The sequence below is a fragment of the Etheostoma cragini genome, chromosome 5, assembly GCF_013103735.1.
Source record: "Etheostoma cragini isolate CJK2018 chromosome 5, CSU_Ecrag_1.0, whole genome shotgun sequence".
NCBI classification, from domain to species: domain Eukaryota; kingdom Metazoa; phylum Chordata; class Actinopteri; order Perciformes; family Percidae; genus Etheostoma; species Etheostoma cragini.
Genome location: NC_048411.1, coordinates 9923793 through 9937537, shown reverse-complemented (window position 1 = coordinate 9937537; position 13745 = coordinate 9923793). Strand labels below are relative to the sequence as shown.

Here is a 13745-nt window from a genome sequence, read left to right as displayed (position 1 = left end):
CATTTCTTTTCAATAAATTAAGTGTAAAAGTGAGTTTCAATAACTAAATGTTATTACATTATAGACTGAGATATAATTTTCAGCATGATTTACCCAAAAGTACAACACTTTGCACTTCCAAGGCAGCATACTTTCTTCAGTAGACTGTAGATTCAGGCTATAGCTTTTGCTGTATTAGCATCAGACTTAATTCAATGAACTGGACAAGACCAAGCAACAGTCTTCTAAAAATGGTGCAAAACAGCCCTCAGCCATGCAACCTGCCTGGTTATTAATGGAATTTGCAACCTGTGTCACACACACACACACACACACACACACACACACACAGACACACACACACACACACATTATACAGTATACAGTATGAGGCTTATTTTCTGGTCAGTTACCAAAGCTTTACTGCATTAGCTTACGCAGTAAGTGGCCCAATGGGTTCAGGGGATAAACTGGTTTAACTGAGAGGCTAAAAGAGAAGAAAGAGAGAAATAGAAAACACTTGGTTAATTGTGTGTAACAGAACAGACCAAAGCAATGATCAAATCACTACCCGCCAGTCAACGTCTCATCAACACTGCGGGTTGACTATTATTTTGATGACTAATTTATCTGGTAATACAGATACTGGCAATCACTGGTCTTTGTCCGTTTTGCTTTGTGCAGCAACTATTTCCGCTGAGTCAGTGTGCCCTTGAGCAGTATTTGACATTAGAATTTACAGTAATGTCGACCAATTTCTCCCTCACACCCTGTCTTTGTCAAGCCGGGTCCCAATTCAGGCGCTAATATACATACAGTACATACATAAGTCCACTGTCTGAGGCCGAGCAACTCATTGTAAAAGAGAGGTTCCTCCAAATGTGGCAGAAAATGCAGCTTTCTTTTTTCTCAAATTTGGATAACACAACTGGTGTTGTGTCTTTTGCAGCCCTAAGAATCCTATTTACAATTTGGTCAGTTGTTCTTCTTTCAAGATATATCAAGTGACCATCTCGTATTTACCAGGTGTTTGTGTTCAGGTCACATTTCAGTATATCACTTAAAGCGTCCTTATTCTGCTCAATTTCCAGTTTATAATTCTATTTTCAGTTTTTACCAGAAAAAGTCAACATCGTTTCATTTTCAAAAAACACCATACTTTTGTTGTACTGCACATTGCTGCAGATCCCCTTTTCTGTGTGTTTAGGTCTCTGTTTTAGCTACAAAGTGAGACATCTCACTTCTTTCCCATCTTTTTTAGGAGTCGCACATGCTCAGTAGCTAGGTAAGATCACATCAGCTAATTAACTCTTTCTCCAGCTTTGGTCAGTACAAGGCAGGATTAGCTGGGAGACTTCTTCTAAATGAGGCGCACTTGTGGAATAGCTGCAAAACAGGGATGTGGAAGTGGCTTTTTTGGCAATTATGGTGAACTAGTGTGTGTTGTAGCAGTGTTTTGCCATTGATAATGCAACCTGTGTTACGGTTAGCCATCTCGGCTATTGACGTAGAAAGCCGTGCAGATTTTGAACAGCTGACCCAGAGACTAGAGGCAGAGGACATTCAGAACAACATGGATGTTTTTTTTTCAACTTTGTAAGCATTTGGAAACACCAGAGACACAAAATAACACCCCAGATCCCCAAAAAGTGATTTTTTTTTCTTCATAATATGGGCACTTAAAACTACACCATTGGGCACCATGGTTGCCCATTGGTTAGCACTGTGGCCTCGCAGCAAGAAGGTTTGAATCCAGGTCTTTCCGGGCCTTTCTTTGTGGAGTTTGAATGTTCTCCCCATGTTTGTGATGGTTTCCTTTGGGTGCTCTGGTATCCCCCACCATCAAAAAACATGTGCTAGTTCCTCCAGTCACTGTACTCAGATCTTGAGTTGGTACTGTAAATGGCTGCCCACTGCTCGCTTGAGGGATGGGTTAAACGCAGAGAATGAATTTCACTACATGTAGTATATATATGTGACCACATAGTACCTCTACTTTACATTTACTAGTGAAACATCCTCCGCAGGATGTAAGTAAATGGAACCGATTATACATTTTACTGTTTGATGTTGATAAGGTTATGTTATGATCTGGAAAATGCTGTCATTAAATAAATATTCCATACATCTTAAGTCAATGTTCATATTGTAAACTTGGAACTGGTCCCAGTTAACCACATTGTTCAACACCTGGTCAGCTGTGTAGCAATTGGTTTGTGATGAAAGTTTTTTTTAGTTTACAATATGTTGAGGAACTCTCTAAGGCATAATTAGGTTTAGGTTGCTGTGAAGCTGGACCATCTGGGACAGAGTTGGAGGTTGAGCATGGCACCAGGTTCTCTAAAGAACTCCCCTTAGTGGACTGTATACGTCTCTATGTTCTAGCTTTTGTATCACCATATTGCTGTCTCTATATTTTTTTTCATTACAAAAGCCCTAATACTGACTCATAGTTTCTTCTTTTCCCTTTTGCTTCCTTCCTTGTCAACAGGTGCCATCTTTGACGAGTCAGCAAGGAAAGATGATGAGGTGTTTCGCCTTGCCGTGGCAGATCTCAATTTGAACAACGAGATCTTGGAGACAGAGAAGATCACCATCTCTGTGGAATTCGTTGATGGGAACAACCCCTTCCAGGCTGTGCAAGAAGGTAGGATGACAATACTATGTTGTCTTTGAGTTCTACATGTGTGAATCAGCTTCAAAGTTCCTCTTTTGTGTTGACATAAAAGTATATTTGAAAAGAAGACATCAAATTGCTTCTGGGTATGGTTCCTTTTTGCTCCACTTATGTTCTGAGCCACTGTCAAACTGAAATGAAAATACTTGCTTCAACATTCATGTTTTCACTTCTTCCAAATTTCACTTTTGCTGAAACAGGCAACATATCTTTTGGTTCAAAACTTGTTTAAGCAATTGAGTCATTTGATCCACGGCAAATATAAGAAAAAATAAAGTGTGTATAATACACAGTAGATCAAAGGGTTTTTTGCAATGATTTTTAAAATCGATAAATTTTCCTACATTTGACATATTTCCAGAATAGCATTAAGTGAATATTGCAATACAAATCTAATCATGTATTGTGAAATAATCAAATTGAGACAAAAGTAAGTTGTCAGTACAATGCTCTCTTGCGGTCCTGTCTCTCGTTTTTGTTGACCTGTACAATAAATTGAGAACATTGAGGCACAAGAAATTCATTCATGTAAAAACACAGCATCAAAACGTTAGCACAAAGTCAGTGTCTGTCTTTAATGTTTTGCAGATTTTTATGCATGACTTGCATGCCCTCTGAGGACACCTGCAGACACACAGTCAGCTGAGGATGGGGCACTGTTCTATTTATTTCCTCTTCCCTATTTGTTTCAGTTTAAATTCATGTTGAAAGCCATTTTATTTCATTTCAAATATAATTTGGACAAGACATTGACTCTGGAATGTTGACATATTATGGTTAGATATTAGATTCACTAGTCTACACAACTCATTTTCATCCGTGTCTACGTAGATTTGGATATGCATGCATGCCTGTCCAAGAGTTGCATAATGTAGCTGCTGATTCACAACCAAAACCAACTCTGGTTCTTGATTCTAAATTCAGCATTTCAGTAAAAGAATCCTTTGGAACTAAACAATTTGAGGTCAGTAACCTTTTAGCTATGATTTAGAACAACAAAACAAACAAAAAAATATGTATTTGAAAAACTTATCTGACTAAATTATAAAAAGACCCTCAAGTGAAGAAGTGCAGCATTAGACAATACTTGTGAAAAGCAGTTTTGTTACACATACAGTATATAATGAATGAGGTCTGCAGTACAACAGACTACAAAAGCCTTTACTGTGTTCTTCATTCACATTAACAGAAGAGTGAACACTTTTACCAGATAAATGTATGACATGTTTTAACCAGATTTATAGTACATATCCACCAGATCTATTTTTCAGTTTTGATGCATTAACATTAGACAGTCACTCTGCTTTTTGTGGTTTAATCTTATTTTTTTAGTAATTGATACATTAGATTACCAATAAAACTAAGGGGATTGATTTTTTTGAGCACAAGGATTTTGATGGAAAGATTTGATATAACTATTGATTTCACTTCCATATACACAGAGCAGTAGAGTACGTTAATAGAACAATATTTACATGTAGTAGAATTCAGTGAGGCTACGTTATTTTGTTCTTAGTCTAGCTCCTACATGTTAGAGAAAGAGTTTAGTAGATGGTTTGCAGGTGATTCCTCAGCTAGGTAGTACTGATGCATGATGAAAAGTTTTTTTCCAACATCTTATTTACAGATTTTAGGGCAAGTCATATATAAACTGAACTACTGTAATGGTACGTATAGCATCACAAAACAAAGGCGATAATTTATAGTATTATTTGTTTTTGTTTATTAAATTTCCGCTTTCATTTAAGGTTTTCAGTCATTAGAATTGCTTTATTTATTAGTTTACTTGCTCTCTACACAACTGTTGAGCTAGCAGCATTCTTACTACAAACACTGTAATCTGTGTGCAGGTTAAATGCCGCATTACAGGAATTATACCAACATGGAAATGTAATTAAAACTAAGCAGAAAGAGAGAGGATGAGTGTTGGGAGGCACTGTGCCATTATAGTCTGAATGATCTGGTTTTCAGTTTGTGGAAACATCAATACACAAACCACCAGTCACCCTGCTTCTCCCAACTCATACTGTAGCATTGTTTTTAACTTTAAGTTCAAATATCAAGTGCTTTGACAGCCTTCTTTAAATTATTTTGGGGTAAAAAGGTTCTGGAGAAAGCTGCAAGCAATACATGGGGCTAAGCAATTAGCCAGTTTTAAAGGGGCACTGCACTAGTTGCACTTAAGCAAGAATTCTGGTGACGCTCAATCACGCTAATCATATACCGTTCTCGCCTCATAGTAGAATTGTCTTATTGACTAAAGATAAACCAAAACCAATGAATTTAAAGACACAACATGAAACATGTCAGAACTTATTATCCCTTCAATGATTTAATTAACTGATAATCAAATACAAAGGCTCCATTATCAACACCCCAGCACACACTGAAATAATAACACACACACACACACACACACACAGTCGTGTCTGGCTATCTTTGTGGGGACCAGTCATTGACATAATGCATTCCCTAGCCCCTTACCCTAACCTTAACCATCAAACCTAAATGCCTAACCTTATCCGTTACCCTTACCTGAACCATAACCTAACTCTAACCCTACTCCTAAAACCAAGTCTTAGTTCTCAAAAAGCCCTTTAACGTTAAGGGGACCAGCATTTTGTCCCCACAAAGCTGTCAGGTCCCCATAAGTATACTGTATTCACAGTTTTTGGTCCCCACAAATGTAGTAAAACCTAATACACATGCACACACACACACACACACACACATGCACACAAATTATTAGAATTTGCTGAGAGAGTGAAGGACAGGGTAGAGAGAATACATGTGAGTTTATTTGTATTTCAGGCATTAGGCAGCATGCCTATAGCAAACAATGGTGGCAGATCCGTAAGTATATCTCTTTTTTCAGACATTGGATCCGAGGACCTTGTGTAGATGCAATATATGTATGTTTGCCTTGTTAAAGGTCTTTTCAGATCCAATGCTAATGTTCGCGCTGGCCTTGGAGTGAAAGGTTTGAATGCAACAAAAGGTACTCTGCATTGTTGTTTAATTTTCACGTTTTGTCTTCGGTGTGACATGGCCTTAAGGCCTTTGATTTACAGTAAGCTCAATGCAATGTTGTTTGGTAGTCAGGCTAAATTATTTGAAGTCCCATCCTAAGTAGTTCTATTATATGGGCCCTGTGTGCATGAAGGACTAACGCTGTTTGTTCCTTCCTTCTTTATTTTGAGGTCAGTGAGCAGCTTCTGTCTTTATTGTCTTATTAAGGATGGCAGCGTTGTGTGAAATAAAGACAAAAAGTGAGTAAAGAGTAATGTGACAACACTGCAGGAGGCACCATTTAAACACTTGTTCCTTGACTGAGCAGACTGAGCCAACAGCCTGTGCGTGAATTCTGTAGTATGCGTTGTTTTCTAGCCTTTCTTACATTATTGGCTATTTTAAATTTTCCTTAGCCAAGATTATTGTTACGTCTTATTTAAAAAAAAAAAATTATTTGCTGATTGTACAGAATTATCTTTTTTTCTTTCTTTTCTTCCTTTCTAGCCCCCGCCCCCCCTCCAAATGCCTGAGTGCTTTTGCCTATGTAATGTATTGTAAAGTCAACATGTTCAATTCAATTTTATTTATAGTATACCAAGAGTTATCTCGAGACACTTTACAGATAGTGTCAAGAAGTGCATAGAATGGTGGACCCAAGTGTAGAGAAGAGTAGGCAAAAGTTGAGCTAAAGCGTTTATTAAAATAAAAGGAAGTCCTTAGAGGGGCAGGCAAAAAACTAAATCCAGGGTGCAAAAATCCAGGTAGCAAGGAACCAGAAACAAACCTCCACACAGAGACACGACACTACAGCAACCATCCATCCATCCATCTTCATCTGCTTATCCAGTGTTGGGTTGTGGGGGCAGCAGCTCCAGCAGGGGACCCCCAGACTTCCCTTTCCCGAGCCACATCAACCAGCTCCGACTGGGGGATCCCGAGGCGTTCCCGGGCCAGGTTGGAGATATAATCTCTCCACCTAGTCCTGGGTCTTCCCCGAGGCCTCCTCCCAGCTTGGCACTAAAGTAACCAAGCTAAGAAATAAACACAGGAAAACAGACTACCACAATAAAACAAGACACCAAACCACAGCAGATAGAGTAGGTCTAGACCACACTCTATAATTAACAAGAACCAAACAGTTGGAGTATTTAAATCAAGTCAAGCAACAAGTGTGACAGTGGCGATGTTACGGCCTTCTTTGTCTTGTCTGTCTTCATGTTGTTAAAAAAGGCCTTGTGATGTGATTTCTGCTGCAACCTAATTTCCCCACAGGGACAATAAACATACATTCTTTTTTAGCTTTCGGAGCTTGGAGCAGCCAAGCTGGTTAGTTTCTCAAAAGCATACAGTATCTATTGGCAGACCAGGATTTATTAAGGACAGATCAGATGCCACTTTTTGCTTGGGACTATTAGTGTTCAATGACAAACTGACCTTGCTTCTTTCATCCCTGACTGATTAAACTTCTGCAGGCCGTCAAGTTCCTCACTCTGGTGACTGGTCTGTCCAAATTTGTGGGAGGTTCAATAAATACTTCCCCGTCTTCATGTCCGCCTGGTACTGACCCGACTGCCTGACTCATTCCCCTGCCAGTCTGGCTGCCAGTCTTTCTGTTTGCCCACCTTTTTGTGTAGTTAGCTGGCAGAGGAATTGATTGCCTATCTCTATCTGCCTGTCTATCTGTGTATTTGTCTCGCTAACTGGTAACCTGGTTGGCAAATCAATTGTCTTCGTCTCTGTCTCAGATGTGTTGCCCGGTGCCCTTTGTTGCAGAAACAATTAGTTTAAAAGATTTCAATATTTAAAAATGTCAATGCTGGCAAGCTGTGCATTTTCTTTATAAAGCAGCTAATTAAACTTGAAAGGTCAGTGACACTGTTTCCTTTGTGCACGTTTGTTGAATTATATGAAGTAGTTATACATTATGAAATAATACCAGATGTTACAGTTACCTTTCGCTAGCTTAGATTCTGCTCGTGAGACAGGCAATATACTGCAGAAAGTGTTAGAAAAAACCTTATTGTCCTGGCACTTAAATGACACTGAACGGCATGTCCTCTCTAAGGGCTAGATGTACGTACATAAAAGCGTATAGGGATAATCTGCATCTTGCCTTTGATTCAGTTTGTGCTGGCAGGCTACATGTAATTAGCCCCAGATTTATAATGTAGTGTTCATTACGCACTCAGCACTTGAGACAGTCTCCTTGACACATTCTGTTAAAAATGACTAATTAAGTAACCTTCTTCCAAAGAAATGTGGCCTTTAAAAATTAGCAGTAGGTTACATGAGACAGAGAGAGAGAGAGAGAGAGAGAGAGAGAGAGAGAGAGAGAGAGAGAGAGAGAGAGAGAAGCAGGCCCAGCAGAATCTCAGAGTGGAGTGTTATAGTTATATATAGAGGTAAATTGGCTAAATGTAGGATCAAAATAGGTCAACTGCTAGCCTTTGTGTTTATTGAATATCAAGTTCACGTTTATTGTACTTAAACTTGTTGACACAAAGTCCTTCAACAACTTGTAGCAGGTACATAACTTTAAAAAAGTCCAGTTTAACTAACATATGTGAAAAAGTTTAATCAATAACTAAGGATCATCCAAAAAATATCCTGTTTAGGTGTTATGACTAATCAGGGTTTTCCCTTGTTTGGCGAGGGAGAGATCACCAAAGCTAAAGCTAAAAAGAGGAGCGGCTTGCCACTAAGACTTACCAATTGTAAGCTAGCCCTCCTTAAGTTAGTGAGCCTTGGCGATCCACAGAGATTTGGATTGGGTCTTGTAAGAGTTGTAGCATTTGTTTACTGACAGATAAACTGTAAACACTCTGCACTGCTACGTTCACAGCTATAACGTTACTGCTAGCTTAGTCTCCCAATGCCAGACCTAACTACACTACAGAGTAAGGTCTGCCTACTCCACATACAGTCTGGCATTTGGAAATAAACTCTAAGAGTTTATGTTGACAATTAAAGGGACTTTGAAACAAGAAGATTATATCATATACAGTCATATATACATGTATAAAGATATTACAGGATGAGTTAGATAATAATAGTTTGGATATTCAAGAAAAATGGGAATTGTTGATGAAGACCGTTGTCTCAGAAACAAAGTGGTAATCATCATGCAGAAAGGGACATACATAACAAACAATCCTTCAAAAATGGAAAATTAAAGATGAGATTCTTCAGGATTCCTCTTGTCATATCAAAATTGGGTGGTGCCTCGGATCACTGCTGGAGGGGCTCTGGCCTGGTTGGAGACAACACACACATATTTCGGGACATTGCAAAACTATCAGGATATTAAAAAAAAACATACAAAAGGAAAGTAAAACATGTTTGGAAATAGAACTGCCATTAGAACCATCTTATTTTGTATTGGTATTACGACAAGAAGATGTGGAGGAGAATAGTCAGGCATCATTACTGTGAGTGCTTCTTCTAATTGCTAAAAAGCGGTCTTCTGGCTGAGGCCGCAGCACCCCCCCCCCCATGGCAACAAAATGGAGGGAAAAAGCCAACGAGGTATACCGTAAGGGTTATACAACCGCAAAATTACAACTAAAAACAGTAGCATTTCAGACTAAATGGTCTCCTAAGTGTTAGTGAAAAAAAACATTTACCACCATTATACTGAAGAGAATCATAAAGAATGGCACTTCACAATCTCTAACAATGCAGACCATTGCGTGTGTGCGTGCATCAGCATCAGGAGTGTGTTCAGGGGCTTGGAAGAAATCTCCCTCCCTACTTTCTTCCTCCTGCATGGTACTTAATTGTGGATCTGCCCCTGTCACTTATATTCACATTTCACTCCCTACACCCTATCCCCCCATCGCCATAGTAACTGGGATAGACATTAATTAGGGAACGAGTGTGGTTGTGTGTGTGTGTGTGTGTGTGTGTGTGTGTGTGTGCATCCGTATGCATGTCAGAGTGTGCCCGTGCATGTCTCCATCGATTAAACCAATGACAATCACCTAATTGGATAACAGTCTATGGGAAGGTGGGGGGCAAGGATAGCAGAACAGGAGGAGACCACAGAAGGGAAGGAATTCAATAGTTGTCTCAACTTATTTTTCTTCTCAGCTTAGTCTTGACACACAGGGCACACCGCCCCATTTATACACACACTGCCACACTCACAGATAAAATAAATGAAAAAACTCCCACCTTTGCTAGAAGGTGTGTAGACAGAAAACCTGATAGCCTTGACAGACCCTGCTAGCATCTATGACTACCTGTTCAATGGTTATGTACTTTGTCCCACTTTTTCAAAGTGGGAGTCCCCCTCAAAATGAGAAGCTGTTTAGTTTAGTTAGCTCTAAAGAAATAACCCCAATGATAGAATGCATTTGTATGACTAATAGAATATGATTAATTCAGTGATTATACCAGCAGACAGTGAAGACTGCTGCAAAATCCAGCACTTAATAAAGGACAGAAATCTTCACAATACATGGGGAAAATGATCTTTTTCTTCTTTTTAATAAATGTTTATGTGTCTTAGATACTATACCTTGCCCATTTTTAAAATTGGTAGTGATTTGTTGTTAAAATGCCAAACATTTGTTGGTACCAGCTTCTCAGAATTGAGGATTTGCTGCTTTTCTCTTTTTTTATGTCATTGCAAATTTGTTTTCTTTGGCCCATTAGTCAAACAAATCAAGCAATTTTACAGACTAAATGAATAAATGATTAATCAAAAAAAATCATCAATTAATAAATTAATTGGTAATAAAAAAATAATAGTTGCTTGCAGCCCCAAAACCTTAAACATTCGTAATGTAAATGGCACCTGAGAAGAATCGGTACCATGTTTGACGCTCAGTGACATACATTACACCAGAAGTGTACTAGTTACTGTTCTCTTCACTAGTGTATGTACTTATTATAATCTTAGCACTTTATTCATCGCTCACAGTATTTGTGGTCACACTGGGCGTGCATTGTGAGTTTTTTTTAGAATAAAGATTCCTGTGATACTTCTTAGACAGTGTACTGTGGTGGTAGTTAAGAAAATGACAAGAGGCGTATTTGCTACAAAACAATAGGCCTGATCGCAAATACATTCTGCAGTCCAAGTGTAGTTCCACCCAGATATATACTATCAAAAGTATATTTTATGACCTTTTTTACACAAAATATTTGCTCACAGTAATGTGCTACAAGAGATTGTGGTGGACATTCTTCAGTAGCGGTAAAGATTAGTTATGAGGGCGGCTAATGCAAAATTGGATGTGTATAAAAAATGATAAAATTGTCATCTTGTTAAATTCTTAATTAAAGTTTCAATGGATTAGAGTGACTGGAAATATATTTAGGCGATGTGTCATCTTTCCAATTGATTCATTTTGACAGAGTGGAACTCGTGATTCACAGTAACGATGGCATATAGTTCTAAAGTCAGCATGAAGCAAATGCCTTAAGGGAGTGAGAAACACTTGACGCCATTTGTGTGATGAGAATAACTAAGTCAGACTTTGTCATATTGATGAGTAAACTGTGATAATGTAAGAAAAAAAAAAACTTATTCTTAAAAGGGCAGCGTTTTTTCAATTTTAAATTAAACATACACCCCTCATTCTGACTATCGTCTTTATCTTATTAGAATCTTTTTCTCTCTCACTCTCTATTTCCATCTATTTTTTAAGGATTTTCATTTAGAGTGCAAATAAATGAATGGCTTGAGCTTTGTAATGAGGGCATTTTGAATTTTTCCTCAGAACCTCGCAATATTAGATGATCTCCCTAGTCATAAAACATTAATGTGCCTTTTAAAAGATTTCAAAGACCCCCTCCTCTGTTAGAGTCAAAGTTTGTAATCCACACATAAAGTGTTAATACCAGCAGAAAAGTCAAATCACTGGATGAGAAGCATAAAGCACTAAACATTATCGACATAGAAGTTGATTGACTGCATGATGCAACAGCAGATCATTGAATTACATTTGGAATTTGAGGCTAGAATCTAACTGTCATTCTGTTTTCCACTTTCACTATTGAATGTTCCTAGTTAAAAAACTAAAACTAAAAGACTTGTGATACAAAGCTTTAAGCTGCAGTAAACACTGGTGGTCGGTAGAAGAACATTTCCAAAGCAATCCCACAGGAAATATTTTTTATAAAGCCGTTATGGCTAATGTCAAAGCAATTGTCCAATAAACAACATGCACATCCCACTGGCCACTAATGCAAGTGTTCCCTTCTTGCCCTTTGAGAAGAAAGAAAACATGTTTCTTTAGCCGGTCTTTAAGTCTAGTCTTTAGAGTTTAACCTGTTTAGTTTAGATCTCTGCTGGATCATGCTTTCATACACCTTAACAAGGCTAAAAGCTGCATAGAGCTACATAGTTGTAGTTAGTTGTAGTTGTATAGATTTACTTATCAACTATTGCTTAATGCAACTAAAAAACATTTTTATTGAGAGTTTGCAAAAATACATATTTACAACCTATTTATACTTGTCTGCATGTTAGGGGCAAATCATTCGCCAACAAGTAAAACATTTGATCAGATCTAGGGCTGGGCAATATATCAATGTTGTATCGATATCGCGATATGAGACTAGATATCGTCTTAGATTTTTGAATATATCTTAATATGGCAAGTGTTGTCCTTACCTGGTTTTACAGGAAAGTGATGTCATTTTCTGAACTTACCAGACTGTTCTAGTTGTTCTATTATTTACCTTTACCCACTAAGTCATTACATAATTTCTGGACAATATTTATCAGAAATATCATTGTGTAAATTACATTTTGTGAAAGCACCATTAGTCAACCATACAATATCGTTGCAAAATCAACATTGAGGTATTTGGTCAAGAATATTGTGATATTTGATTTTCTCTATATTGCCCAGCCATAAATGCATCTATTATGCTAAACTAAATCCTTATTTGAAAAATATTTTTTTTAACCAATTCCCCCGGTTAAATCTTTTAGCTATTTCATATATTTTTCATCAGCATTGTTTCATTTACAGCAATGGCGTGTCCTCTGTTGACATGACTCAGAGGACACATTCAAAGTTGTTAACTCTGAAGATATGAAATTGGGCTGGACTGTTAACTGGATTTATCCTTACAATAAATTGCCTCAAGTGTGAAATGAAATAAGTGTTGTTTTTTCGCTACTTTTTGGTTAATTAGTGGAAACGGTGTCTGCATGTGTTTCGGTGTTGACTCTCAGATTTGCAATGCAGTGCAAAATATAGACTTTGAACATGGGGGACACAAAATAAAACATCTGTCACATTTTTAGCTATATTGCAGCTTGTTCAGACTTTCCCAAAACAATCGGATTTGGCTTTTATAGCTCAAGTATTCTCTTTATTGTGTAGTCCATGTTCTGAAGTTTACTGGTGAGTCACTCGTCATCAACATGTGGCCTTTTTCCTAAATTAAAACAGTAGGCATTAGAAACTGTCTGGGAAAGAAACTAGTAGGTATGTGGCTTTGTCTTGACAGCCTTTAAATCTTCATCTGTGGTGTTCTAATATACCACGTTTGTTTATATACTGCCTTTGTCTGCCAATCGACGTCATTCAAGTCATTCGAACACATCTGCGCCATATCTGCATACTGACCTCAGGTTATTACCTTTATATAATAAAGCAACGCAATCCTCTTTAAGGTCACTGAGCTTTCCTTCCTTTCTGCCTCTTAACTCTCCGCATTTTCCCCATAAAGCAGATTCACGCAGAAATAAGCTGCCATGGAAACCGGGGCCACAATTTGTTTAGCCTTATGCCCCATTCTCTTTCCTTGCCTTCCTCTTCCATGTTTATGTCAGTCCTCCTTCTCTCTATGTGTGCACGCTGTCTGATGTGAATGCACATAACAGTCTCGTTAGCTGCCATAGAGACCAAAGACATCTCATTTTCTAAGGTCATTCTATCACTGTTCCAGCCTAGAAGCCCTCCTTTTGCTGCTATTCTCTCTTCATTTGCCCATTTATCTAACTGCCTAACTAAAACTGCACACACACACATGCACACAGATCCACCAATACTGAGCACACAGTGGCTTTCTTGATGCATTGACATTCCCCTGCTAATTTTTCTCCACTCGATGT

At 38.1% G+C, this 13745-nt stretch overlaps 1 protein-coding gene across 3 annotated transcripts in view; it reads left to right on the top strand.

Moving 5' to 3' along the window:
* grid2 (glutamate receptor, ionotropic, delta 2) overlaps nucleotides 1-13745 on the top strand; it is a 468031-nt gene that overhangs the window by 70809 nt on the left and 383477 nt on the right. For all 3 annotated transcript variants that reach the window (XR_004656592.1, XM_034871281.1, XM_034871282.1), the window contains exon 2: nucleotides 2471-2626. Coding sequence is in view for 2 of the 3 variants with exons in the window: in XM_034871281.1 (XP_034727172.1) it covers nucleotides 2471-2626 (156 nt within the window). In the remaining variant the exon portion in view is untranslated. The remainder of the gene's footprint in view (nucleotides 1-2470; nucleotides 2627-13745) is intronic.